This window comes from Brachycentrus maculatus, unplaced genomic scaffold (genome assembly GCF_059751285.1).
Source record: "Brachycentrus maculatus isolate JH-2025_06_01 unplaced genomic scaffold, ASM5975128v1 h1tg000018l, whole genome shotgun sequence".
NCBI lineage: Eukaryota > Metazoa > Arthropoda > Insecta > Trichoptera > Brachycentridae > Brachycentrus > Brachycentrus maculatus.
In genome coordinates, this window is record NW_028280772.1 from 815,282 (window position 1) to 828,360 (window position 13,079).

Here is a 13,079-nt window from a genome sequence, read left to right on the forward strand (position 1 = left end):
CATAATGGGTAGAATTGGTGAATGTTACACGTGTGTAAAGTGATCACTCAAACCAGCCTATGACGGTCGTAAGCCCCCTAAATGCCCAGACTTCCATATTCTTCTTCATCTTTGATGAGATATCAAAAAATAATATGAAAATAACTCCTGTAATTGGAGATAATCCAGATTTTGTGAACAAGTATTTGGACACACTCAAAATGTTGTTAATATACACAGCATAATAAAGTTATACTCCGTTTGAATAATTTTCGTGTCGAGGTGACCTATATTATTATTATTATTATTAGGATACATTATTAAGAAGCCGCGTAAGTGCGTGTCTCTCAATCCGATTACACCTACTAATCTCGAAAATACCGGCATTGCGGGCGATCTAGCCAGAGCTACATAGATATCTCTAGAAGACACGACGGGAAGCGTTACACACAACCCCTGTTAGCGTTACTCGTAAATGTATTATGTAATCAAATTACGTAGGTATTGAAAGAAGCGATTTAAGGCACCCTCTATGTTGGCTTAGCTAATAAAGTTTACACCGAATTAAGCTGCGAACTTCGTACATTACTTATTTAAACCATATCCGCCTATGTGGATCAAATGGAGTCCACAAACTGTCTCATGTAAATGTATTATGTAATCAAATTACGTAGGTATTGAAAGAAGCGATTTAAGGCACCCTCTATGTTGGCTTAGCTAATAAAGTTTACACCGAATTAAGCTGCGAACTCGTACATTACTTATTTAAACCATATCCGCCTATGTGGATCAAATGGAGTCCACAAACTGTCTCATGTAAATGTATTATGTAATCAAATTACGTAGGTATTGAAAGAAGCGATTTAAGGCACCCTCTATGTTGGCTTAGCTAATAAAGTTTACACCGAATTAAGCTGCGAACTCGTACATTACTTATTTAAACCATATCCGCCTATGTGGATCAAATGGAGTCCACAAACTGTCTCATGTAAATGTATTATGTAATCAAATTACGTAGGTATTGAAAGAAGCGATTTAAGGCACCCTCTATGTTGGCTTAGCTAATAAAGTTTACACCGAATTAAGCTGCGAACTTCGTACATTACTTATTTAAACCATATCCGCCTATGTGGATCAAATGGAGTCCACAAACTGTCTCATGTAAATGTATTATGTAATCAAATTACGTAGGTATTGAAAGAAGCGATTTAAGGCACCCTCTATGTTGGCTTAGCTAATAAAGTTTACACCGAATTAAGCTGCGAACTCGTACATTACTTATTTAAACCATATCCGCCTATGTGGATCAAATGGAGTCCACAAACTGTCTCATGTAAATGTATTATGTAATCAAATTACGTAGGTATTGAAAGAAGCGATTTAAGGCACCCTCTATGTTGGCTTAGCTAATAAAGTTTACACCGAATTAAGCTGCGAACTCGTACATTACTTATTTAAACCATATCCGCCTATGTGGATCAAATGGAGTCCACAAACTGTCTCATGTAAATGTATTATGTAATCAAATTACGTAGGTATTGAAAGAAGCGATTTAAGGCACCCTCTATGTTGGCTTAGCTAATAAAGTTTACACCGAATTAAGCTGCGAACTTCGTACATTACTTATTTAAACCATATCCGCCTATGTGGATCAAATGGAGTCCACAAACTGTCTCATGTAAATGTATTATGTAATCAAATTACGTAGGTATTGAAAGAAGCGATTTAAGGCACCCTCTATGTTGGCTTAGCTAATAAAGTTTACACCGAATTAAGCTGCGAACTCGTACATTACTTATTTAAACCATATCCGCCTATGTGGATCAAATGGAGTCCACAAACTGTCTCATGTAAATGTATTATGTAATCAAATTACGTAGGTATTGAAAGAAGCGATTTAAGGCACCCTCTATGTTGGCTTAGCTAATAAAGTTTACACCGAATTAAGCTGCGAACTCGTACATTACTTATTTAAACCATATCCGCCTATGTGGATCAAATGGAGTCCACAAACTGTCTCATGTAAATGTATTATGTAATCAAATTACGTAGGTATTGAAAGAAGCGATTTAAGGCACCCTCTATGTTGGCTTAGCTAATAAAGTTTACACCGAATTAAGCTGCGAACTCGTACATTACTTATTTAAACCATATCCGCCTATGTGGATCAAATGGAGTCCACAAACTGTCTCATGTAAATGTATTATGTAATCAAATTACGTAGGTATTGAAAGAAGCGATTTAAGGCACCCTCTATGTTGGCTTAGCTAATAAAGTTTACACCGAATTAAGCTGCGAACTCGTACATTACTTATTTAAACCATATCCGCCTATGTGGATCAAATGGAGTCCACAAACTGTCTCATGTAAATGTATTATGTAATCAAATTACGTAGGTATTGAAAGAAGCGATTTAAGGCACCCTCTATGTTGGCTTAGCTAATAAAGTTTACACCGAATTAAGCTGCGAACTCGTACATTACTTATTTAAACCATATCCGCCTATGTGGATCAAATGGAGTCCACAAACTGTCTCATGTAAATGTATTATGTAATCAAATTACGTAGGTATTGAAAGAAGCGATTTAAGGCACCCTCTATGTTGGCTTAGCTAATAAAGTTTACACCGAATTAAGCTGCGAACTCGTACATTACTTATTTAAACCATATCCGCCTATGTGGATCAAATGGAGTCCACAAACTGTCTCATGTAAATGTATTATGTAATCAAATTACGTAGGTATTGAAAGAAGCGATTTAAGGCACCCTCTATGTTGGCTTAGCTAATAAAGTTTACACCGAATTAAGCTGCGAACTCGTACATTACTTATTTAAACCATATCCGCCTATGTGGATCAAATGGAGTCCACAAACTGTCTCATGTAAATGTATTATGTAATCAAATTACGTAGGTATTGAAAGAAGCGATTTAAGGCACCCTCTATGTTGGCTTAGCTAATAAAGTTTACACCGAATTAAGCTGCGAACTCGTACATTACTTATTTAAACCATATCCGCCTATGTGGATCAAATGGAGTCCACAAACTGTCTCATGTAAATGTATTATGTAATCAAATTACGTAGGTATTGAAAGAAGCGATTTAAGGCACCCTCTATGTTGGCTTAGCTAATAAAGTTTACACCGAATTAAGCTGCGAACTCGTACATTACTTATTTAAACCATATCCGCCTATGTGGATCAAATGGAGTCCACAAACTGTCTCATGTAAATGTATTATGTAATCAAATTACGTAGGTATTGAAAGAAGCGATTTAAGGCACCCTCTATGTTGGCTTAGCTAATAAAGTTTACACCGAATTAAGCTGCGAACTTCGTACATTACTTATTTAAACCATATCCGCCTATGTGGATCAAATGGAGTCCACAAACTCTCTGTCGGCTGCTAGCTACCTCGCACCCTCCAGCCAGGTCCGCGACCCGAAGTTCAGGCGAGAGCTACCGACGAATTGTCGGCAGTGATCGTCCTGGACGACGCGAACCTGATGCCTTTTCTGATTAAGGCATGCGGAGTACATGGCCAAGCCAACTGAGTCGCCTTTTCTTGACGACAGTTGTGACCAAGATTTGCTGCGTCCTACGCCTTATCTCTTCATTCCTCACAAAATCAAACCACCGCACGCCTAAAATATAGTACATAAAAAACTAACTAATCATCACGTCACTTTTCCGCAGAGGTAGGCAGAGAAAATGGAACGTCACACCAAACATTCTTCGACTTTTCCACATTCACGCACCTGCTCATTCCCGCCGATTATTCCGACTCCCGACGTGACCCCTTTCAAGTATATGATAATGCAACGTTTTACACAATTTGATATAATTTGATACAAATTGATCAATTAAGCATTCGGTGGCATACCCATACCTATACCATATGAATCTTAGAGATTTAGAATATAAAAGAAAACGGAGTTCACAATACAATCTGGTGTGCGTAATACGCAAGTTTCTCGCTGTCAAAATGTCCGAACAAAACACATATAAAAGTACACAATAATCAAAATACAGTTCATTATAATTGTTACAATTCATTATTATAACTTACCCCAAAAGGGCAGCTTCTTCGGCGAGAATGGTGGGCATATTTGGAGATCGAATCGAGTTCTGGATTTGCAACGAAGTACTTCTGCAACACACGCAATACTACCAGATTTAGCAAGCGGAACTAGCTTCATACGATGCTTGGTAAGGAAACAGTTCAAGGGTTATCATGTTTACCTCATTGTGTTTAATAAAATGTCAGTTAAGATGAGTATGTGTTTAAATCGCATTGAAAATAATTATATCTTGAGATTAAAAATCATTATAAAACGTCACTAAAAACTGTATATGTAATCAATTAATTTTAAGATTAAAGCGATTTAATAATACATAATCTTTAACATTTTGCATATATTGTATTATTTTTCTTCATGGTTCCATCTCAACTTATAGTCTTTGTAGACTGTTGTGATCAGCTCTCCTCGTACTTAGGTTATAGATCCTTCGATCATATACGACATCGCCTAATACATGACTTTGAATCATGTTATCATTCTGTAGTATCCATGAATTTTTTGTTATTTTTGGATGTCTTTCGAGGAAGATCCATGGCGATCGCCTGGTTTGCAATCGTTCCATGTATCTAATACAATCCTAATTGCCTTTCTTTTACCTTACAATTGATGTCAGTTACAGCCAGGCTTCCAACAAATGCGTGAACTCTTTATTTTGTCTCTACGAGACACTCCAGCTGACCAGCTAAGCATTCGCATTTCAGCTGTTTCTAGTTGCCTATAGTAAGTGTTATACATCGTCCAGCATTTGGTGCCATAGCGGAGTGCGGGTCTGACAATTGTTTGGTAGACTTATTGTATTATAAAATCATTTTAATCTAAATCAGTTAGTTAAATGTGTAATAAAATCTAAATTACAGTGTCAAAAAGCAACAGCATAGTGCAACACTAAGCAAAACATCACGCATTAACTAGTTTTAGGCTATACCAAGTCAAAATTGTGGTGTTTAACAGTAAGCACTATATATATTTTAAGAATTTCACCCACCACCAAATACTTTCAATAATTTACAAAAAACACAAAAATTGGCTTTATTTTGTATTAAAATAGTGCAGTTTGTATTATTGATTTGTTTTATATTATGCTAGAATTTTTATTGTATTAAAATAGTGCAGTTTATATTATTGATTTGTTTTATATTATGCTAGAATTTTTACCATGTAATGTTGAGCCAAACACGATTTGGTATGATAATTACGATGTCGAGTCACATTCAAGATATGATTTATGTTTTGTAAAAATGTTTCAAATAAATTATTTCACACAGTAAAAAATAGATGAAAACTCTTACTAAATAAACTAAATAAACTACATGGAGATGTCATGTTAGGTTTGAAATAGTTTAAAACTAGTAATTTGATATGTATTCTCTTTGTATACCTTTCCATATCGACGTTGTTTGCCTCACTCAAACCCTCTTCAGTGTAACACGAATTAACGTTCGAGTCTTCGTATACTGGGTAAATCACTACACTAAAGAACAACTGACAAATTTTACAGATACATTGACGTTTTGATGAGTTCTCTAATATTTACGCGCCGGAAAACGTGTACATTACAACCAAAGCCATTGAACATACTGCTGGGATATTGTACATTTCAGATAAAGCTATAACTGATAAGTATTTACGCAGTTGCTAATGATAAAAATGAGAATGATAAAAAACAAGCGCATTGACTTGCACTGATTTAATTTTCTGTGTTAGTTATTTAGTTAAACCATATTCGCTGCCTATATGGAGCATATGGAGTTCACAAACTGTCTTCAGGCTTTTCTGTCAGCTGCCAGAGACCCCGAACCAATCCGTGACAACATCGTCAACTCTCATACGGCACTCGGTATTAAGGCCTAGGGACTTAATTAGCTCCACTAGTTTCGTGGGTACGCCATAAGCTTCTTACGCCTAAGTATCATATTAAACGCCTTCTCTACAAAACACATCGCCAGAGAACTGCTATATTCCTGGCTTGGCTAGTTAAATTTATTTGGGTAGCCTGTTGCGATAAGACATTTGAGATAACAGCGCTTATCGAGTCTACATGATCGTTTAACTATACTTGGCGCCTGCAGTCATCTCTGAGAGTCTCCAATTGGTAGGAGTCACTTTCACTGTCCCTCAGAGCTATAAGGTGTGCGCGCTCAGCTATCTTTCTCCAAGTATCGTCAGACATCCAACAGGATCTTCCCCCTATCCTGGGGATGAAAACCTCACTGGCGGAAGAGTTGAGAGCCGATTTAAGACTGGCCCAGTATGCCTCAATCGGGTCAACATGGATGGACTGATGATCGGCTTCTTTCTGGACACGTCCGACCGTTTTCTTAAATCTCAATCTTATTTCGGCTCTCTTCAACGTGTCTAAGTTGATTCTCTTCCGCCGAGGACATCTCGGCATACGTTTGAGCTACAGACAGATCTTTCTGACGAGTGACTCGTGATCGCTACGAATTTCGGCCCCTCTGTAGGACCTGACATCAAGGACCTCTCGCCGGTTAGTACGTTTATTATTAAACCATATCCGCTCCCTAGGTGGAGCATATGGAGTCCACAAACTATCTCCAGACTTTTCTGTAGGCTGTCAGCTCCCTTGCATCTTCCCAAGTCAGATCCGCGTCCCGAAGTTCTGACGAGAACTGGGAAGATTCAGGTGTACTTGTGGATGGACTTATGGAGAAATAGTGTACCGCCAATGACAAGGTCGTTGATACTGGCGAACTCTACGAGTCTTTTTCCATTGTCATTGGCTTGCCCATAGCCGTGCTTTCCCATCACCATTGGGACAAGTGGTGGGTCCGTTCCAACTCTCGCGTTAAAATGTCCTAGTACTACTATGTCTTTTCTTGTGAGAGATGCTATGACCGCATGGAGAGAGTCGTAGAGGGCGGCATCCTTTGTTTGAGCACCTGTAATTTTGGTAGGCGCGTAGCACTGTAGAATAGTGACAGAACTATCAGCCGTTTGAGAGGTGACGTATATGAGCCTTTCGGAAATTGATTCCCAATGACCATGCCCTTTGCTGCTCTTTATGAAAGGAGAATTGCCACCCCTTGACGGTGATATCATACTTCGCCTGAGCGCAGACATATACTAGTATCCAACAACCTCTTTCCAGATCATTTCCATCGCGACTCGCTCAGTCCTAGGATGTTTAACTTGTATCATACGAGTCGCGTGAATATCTTTACCAATGTGGAAATATGAGTTGTTGGATACGAACCATTTTACTATCGCAAGTCCTACTAACACAGCCGGGTCTGGGGGTGCCATAGAAGCCAGTGTCCGAGGTTTTTCGAGGACTTATCGTAATATGACTATTTAAAGAGTCAGAGTGATTGGCCCTGCGCTTCCGAGGACAAAGGGTCTGTCTCAACCTTATTTTCCGCTTCGTTTGGCCTCTCATCGCCAACCTTTTTGGCATGGGAGACCCTTCTGGTAGTTACACTACCGCCAACATAGCCTGGTGAACACAGGCACGCAAGTCAACGAGCTGAATATTTAGGCACTAAGTTACAACACAAGCCAAGCATAGTCAACGTGAGCACAAAGTAACGATGTTATGGAAAAACCTGGGATACACAATTTGAAGACACCGAAGACTTCCACCACAGGGTTCCGCCACCATTCTTATTAGGACTGAGGAATTGCGACCGAAATTGGACGACCGGCTGCAGAACACCAAGCCAAAGAAACCAGAAAATAAACCGATTTTAAATTTTGATTAAAGTTATTGAAAGGAAAAGAGAATCTCAAAAGAAATCATTAAAGTCAAATATGAATGAAAATAAATATAATCAGGGCTTCCTTTCACGGAGTGCTATAGAAAAGCGTTCCGTTGAAAAGCAAAAAATATAATAAATAAATAAATGTATTTCTCGTGAGATTCTTATGTTTACTTTCAAAACTTTTATTTAATCTAGAAATAATTTGTTTTCAACCCTTATCTTATCGCATTTATTATTGACAATATAATATTTTAAACTATTTTTATATATCTATTTAACTAGTAGTTTCACACAAAATATACGACTACCAACTGGTTCTATCTACAACACCCCGAGTTACACAAACTGTGACGTAAGTTATGTAAATCGTAAAATTAATGAAAACTCTGAGTGCGACTCGCAGACGTAGAACTTTACTCCTACGTCAGCGCAAACGATATTGCTTTCGTATTGACTTAATCGAAAGGTTATTTCAAAACAACATTTGTCAGGAACGGTGTATACTCGTGTTTACTAAGACAATATTCCTTGCAACGTCTAGTTGAGATTTTATGTGTGATGTTGTTTAAATAAATACCAGACGTTACATGTATTATAATTTACTCTAATAATCTTGACAAGTTGAAATTACCAAAAAAACCTCCGAAAAGTTTTTGTTTTATACATGTATTATTCCAATCATATATGTTGTTAATTACGAAGTAAAAATTAAAACTAACAATTCGAATAACGTACTGGAGTTACGCAATAGAACCAAAAATGTGTATTACGTGTTACGTTAAATCGGGGTGTCACTATCAATTATTTTATTATAACTATATATATATATATAAATTAACACGCAAAGCATTTCTAAAGGCTTGTGTGCAAATAGGATTGTAGAGATTGAAAAAGTACATATGAAAAATGCACCACAAACACACAGACCAATTGAAAACAAATATTTCTCTAATTTATTTTGCAATTGGCCGGAATCGATCCCGTGACGTCTGATTCGTGGTCGGGCGTTTACCCAACTATGTCACGATATAAATGGTACATATAATACTAAAACAGATTGATTAGATGAATTTAATGCTTGTTTGTTAGTAACTATAATATTTTTTTTAATGAAAAATATTTTACCTTTGTAGGGCATTTATTAATCAATACGTATATAGTTTCAAAAAGTGCCTTTAGAAGGCGAACGAATGTGAAAATCGTCTGTTAAAAAATATATATTGCATATTTATATAAACTTGCCAAGATAAGGGTTTCGAAGGAATTGAATTTGAAAGATTTTCGTTGTGGTTTTCGCTTTGCGTGTTCTGCCGACGTCCAATTGTCCATCCAGCCGGGGGTCCGGGATAACCATACCTTTGCACAACAACGGCCCGATCGACGAGGGCGGAGTCCGAGGGTTCGATGAGCGGGTCGGATCCTCCTCCGTTCGCCTGCTGGACGGAGGCGAAAGCCCTCTTTATGGACTCCAACACACCCCCTCCACCCATCTTGGGGTGGGGAAGAGTGGTCCCGCGGTACACATGCTCCAGGGATGTGTAAGAACCACCCAGTGAGCCGCCAGGCATGCCAACGCAACAGAAACACAAAATAAATATGCTGATGGTCATCGAACGGAGAATCCTCGAGCTTCTCAGACGGCAGAGATACTCTGCGCTAGGCGACGCATAATACCCAGGAAGCCACCTTCCTAAAACCGAAATCTCGAAAGGCTGCAGGGATAGGCAGAGATGATGAAAGCAACACTCGTCTGTCCTGACATACACTCCCAGCTTCCTTTACATTCACGCATCTAGTCATACATGCTCACCGGTTACGTAGACCTTTGACACGAACAGGTTTCAGGTTCTGATTGATCTGGTCCTGCTAAGCCTTTTTGGCCGACTTCGTTGTATTCTCCCGTTCACATTTGCCACACACAACATCATTCGAGATTTCGGATGTGGAAAAGTTGGCGTTGCGCGGCGTCAGAATTTGCGAAAAAAGTATACAATACCTTGACCTGCCCAATTAATACGTAGCTTAACGTCATAAAATAAAATGTATGTACTTCATTTAGAAGTTACATGTCTGAGACCCCTTCAAAGTATTCACCCCCCGACGCATGCACTTATCCCAACGGCGTTTCCACTTTTGGAAACAGTTCTGAACACTCCTTTTGTGATATCCTTCAGCTCTTTCGTCACATTTGCCTTGATCTCGGAAATCATCTCGAATATTTTTCCTCTCAAAGAAGAAGTCAGAATGAGCGAGATCAAGTGAGTATGGTGGGATAAGTAGAACAGTGATCGAGTGTTTGGCCAAAAACTTGCTTTTTTATCAAACACTCGATATCTGTTCTTCCCCATCCACCGTATTCACATTATCTCGTTCCTTCTGATTTATTCTTGTTCCCCAAACTCAAAAGACCTTTGAAAAGAAGAAGATTTGAGACAATTCCTGAGGTTAAGACAAATGCGACTAAAGAACTGAAGGGCATCACAAAAGAAGCTTTCCAGGACTGTTTCTAAAATTGAAAACACCGTCGGGATAAGTGTGTGCATCGGAAAGGTGGATACTTTGAAGAGGACCCAGACATGTTACTTCTAAGTGAAGTACAACAGGCCACGTACATAGAACAATACGTCATGTTACCATATAGTTTTATTGCAAATAGGACACTCGCATTCTGCAGCGCGTTTGCTCTAGTTGGCAGCCTGGTAAGCTGGAGTTCCCCGTTCGCTGCGTACAGAAGAAGCTGACATACTGACTAGTGTAAAGTAAGATTACTGGTGATCTACATAAGCGAAGAGCTTAGTTGCCCAGTATTCAAAATAATCATCGTATCATGCTCATGCATACATTTTTATGATTGTATGTGTGTATGTGTTTGTGTAGATGACTCATAGTTTAACAACGTACTTGTAACTTTATTTTTTTTTTAAATACGCAGGTCGTATAATGTATAATTTATTTATAAAACTTTCTCAACATTTTACAGTACGTGCATATATTTATATGAATTAAAAACATAAAAAAATATTACTACATAGTCATACCCTGTATATGAGTATACAATATAACACAATATTCACTGTGGTATGAAGATATTTTTCATCATGTTACAACCAGAAAAATATATTAAAAAACAATAAAAAAAAGTTAAATAAGAAACAGTAAAAAAGTCAAAACACGTTTTTTTGTTGTTTGATTTATATGTTTTCATTCGTACACCGTACTACTCATCGAACAAATATCACTGACCCTGCAAACCAGTTAAATGGTTGGTAAGCCACTCATCTCGTAAATTCACTAATTCTCAATGTACACCAAAGAAATTCCTACTTTCATCCAATGTATTGTACAATCCAGTGCATAAGAAAATCCTATGAATAAAAAGTCTGGAGCTAATTATCTGTGTTGCGTTTATACATTATTTTTTTTAAATATTTAAATAAAATAACAAATATGTAGTTTTTTCCACGTTAATTTTATTTGACAACCGGGTTTCGTCGTAACCGACATCATCAGACAGATGCGAGGGTAGACAAAATTCTATGTTATATACACAACTAGGTAGGGGTTGAAAACCATGATTTTATATATTAATTGAAAAGTAAATTCAAGAAAGATTTAATTTAAATCGGTCTGGGTGTTTACCTTCCCTATCCTTACTTTCCTACCTGCAGACAAGTCTCTAAAAGTAGAGGTTAGCGGAAAAAAAATACGAGAAGATTCATACGAGTGCTTTTAATTTGCCTTAGCTAAAAAAAGAAAAAGAAATCCAATTATATATACTTATAGTTTAAAATAGTCTTCGTCGACTGCGATCTTCCGATGTATGATACAATGGAACCTCTTATAATGAGCATAATTCGTTCCAGAATCTTACTCGTTAAGCGAAAACTTTTTTTACAACATTTTGAGTGTGTCCAAATACTTGTTCACGAATCTGGATTATCTACAATTACGAGTTATTTTGATATAATTTTTTGACATCTCATCACAGATGATGAAGTTGCCAATAATGGGTAGAATTGGTGAATGTTACACGTGTGTAAAGTGATCACTCAAACCAGCCTATGACGGTCGTCAGCCCCTTAAATGCCCAGACTTCCATATTCTTTGTTGTGATGTCAGAAAATAATATATTATAGAAACATTTTTTGTTTTGACTGGGGCGGAAGTCCCGGCTCACAAGTTAATGTCGTGAAAAGGGGACTTGACTTTTCTCTGTAACTCGTTATGGGTAATCTTCATCACATATTTTTTGCACGCTATGCGAATTACTCGTTATGAAAGGCGCTCGTTATGAGAGGTTCCACTGTACTTTAAAACCCCAGATTGCATTTGGAAACCGGAGGGAAACGCGAAGAAATGGTCGATTTTAAAAACGTGTTTTTGCAATAATCGTGTAGTAAATTACTGGCTACATCACGTGGTGAAAATCGCAGGGGCAGAACGGATAAGTCACCTAGTTACGGGGGATTACGGAGCAAATGTGGGCTTTAAGTACGCCCATCCAAGTCTGACCGCACCCGATACTGCCAAACTTCGGCGATCTGCGAGAAGCGGAGCGCGGTGTGATCGCTGCCACGGAAAAAGTTACCCTATTCGGTATTTGCTATTTTAGTATGAGACATGGTAACGAAAAAAGGCACAATGTACAATAAATAGCAACATTTTAAAGAATTTTTGAGTTTTTTACTATACATACATGTGTGTATGTATACTTATATGGTTTATCTCACGAAAACAGCGAGATATAAATTATTCAATAAATAAATACACATATAAATTACATGTTACGTTAAATCGGGGTAAATATATATATCGTAGTCATACAGGAGAAAGTGAGCAAGTGCTTTTTTTTACAAAAACGTGATCATTGACTACTTGATATCTTACTAGCTTAATATTGCCCTGAAAAATGGTCACTTATTGTGACCATTGTGTATTGTCACTTAAATGGCCCTCCTGAACTTTTTACGTTTTGTTAGTGGGTCATTTTTTCCTGTACGACTACGATATATACTTATAGATTTTTTTTGTTTTCGTTTTTTTAATAAGTAGTAACCCGCAAAGCGTCTATTTTAGAGTCTTGTCTGCAGGTAGGAAAGTAAGGATAGGGAAAATAAATGTGAAAAATACATCACAAACACCTAGAACAATTGAAAATAAATCTTTCTTGCATTCATTTTGCAATTGGCGGGAATCGAACCCGCGACGAAAGTTTCGCAGTTCAGCGTCTACCCAACTAAGCTACAGTGCCTGCCTAATTATGTCGAGTATTGTGATAACTATTATATCGCTCACTCCTTT

General features: G+C 37.7%; 1 protein-coding gene across 2 annotated transcripts in view; it reads right to left on the reverse strand.

The window, feature by feature from the left end:
* MESK2 (misexpression suppressor of KSR 2) overlaps positions 1 to 13,079 on the reverse strand; it is a 177,740-nt gene that overhangs the window by 158,824 nt on the left and 5,837 nt on the right. Inside the window, exons 2-3 of one of the 2 annotated variants that reach the window (XM_088267329.1) lie at positions 9,135 to 9,347; positions 4,047 to 4,127 (exon numbers count right to left, since the gene is read on the reverse strand). In XM_088267329.1, coding sequence (XP_088123455.1) covers positions 4,047 to 4,127; positions 9,135 to 9,346 — 293 coding nt within the window. In that variant the 5' untranslated portion in view covers position 9,347. The remainder of the gene's footprint in view (positions 1 to 4,046; positions 4,128 to 9,134; positions 9,348 to 13,079) is intronic. The other variant, XM_088267337.1, reaches the window with a different exon arrangement.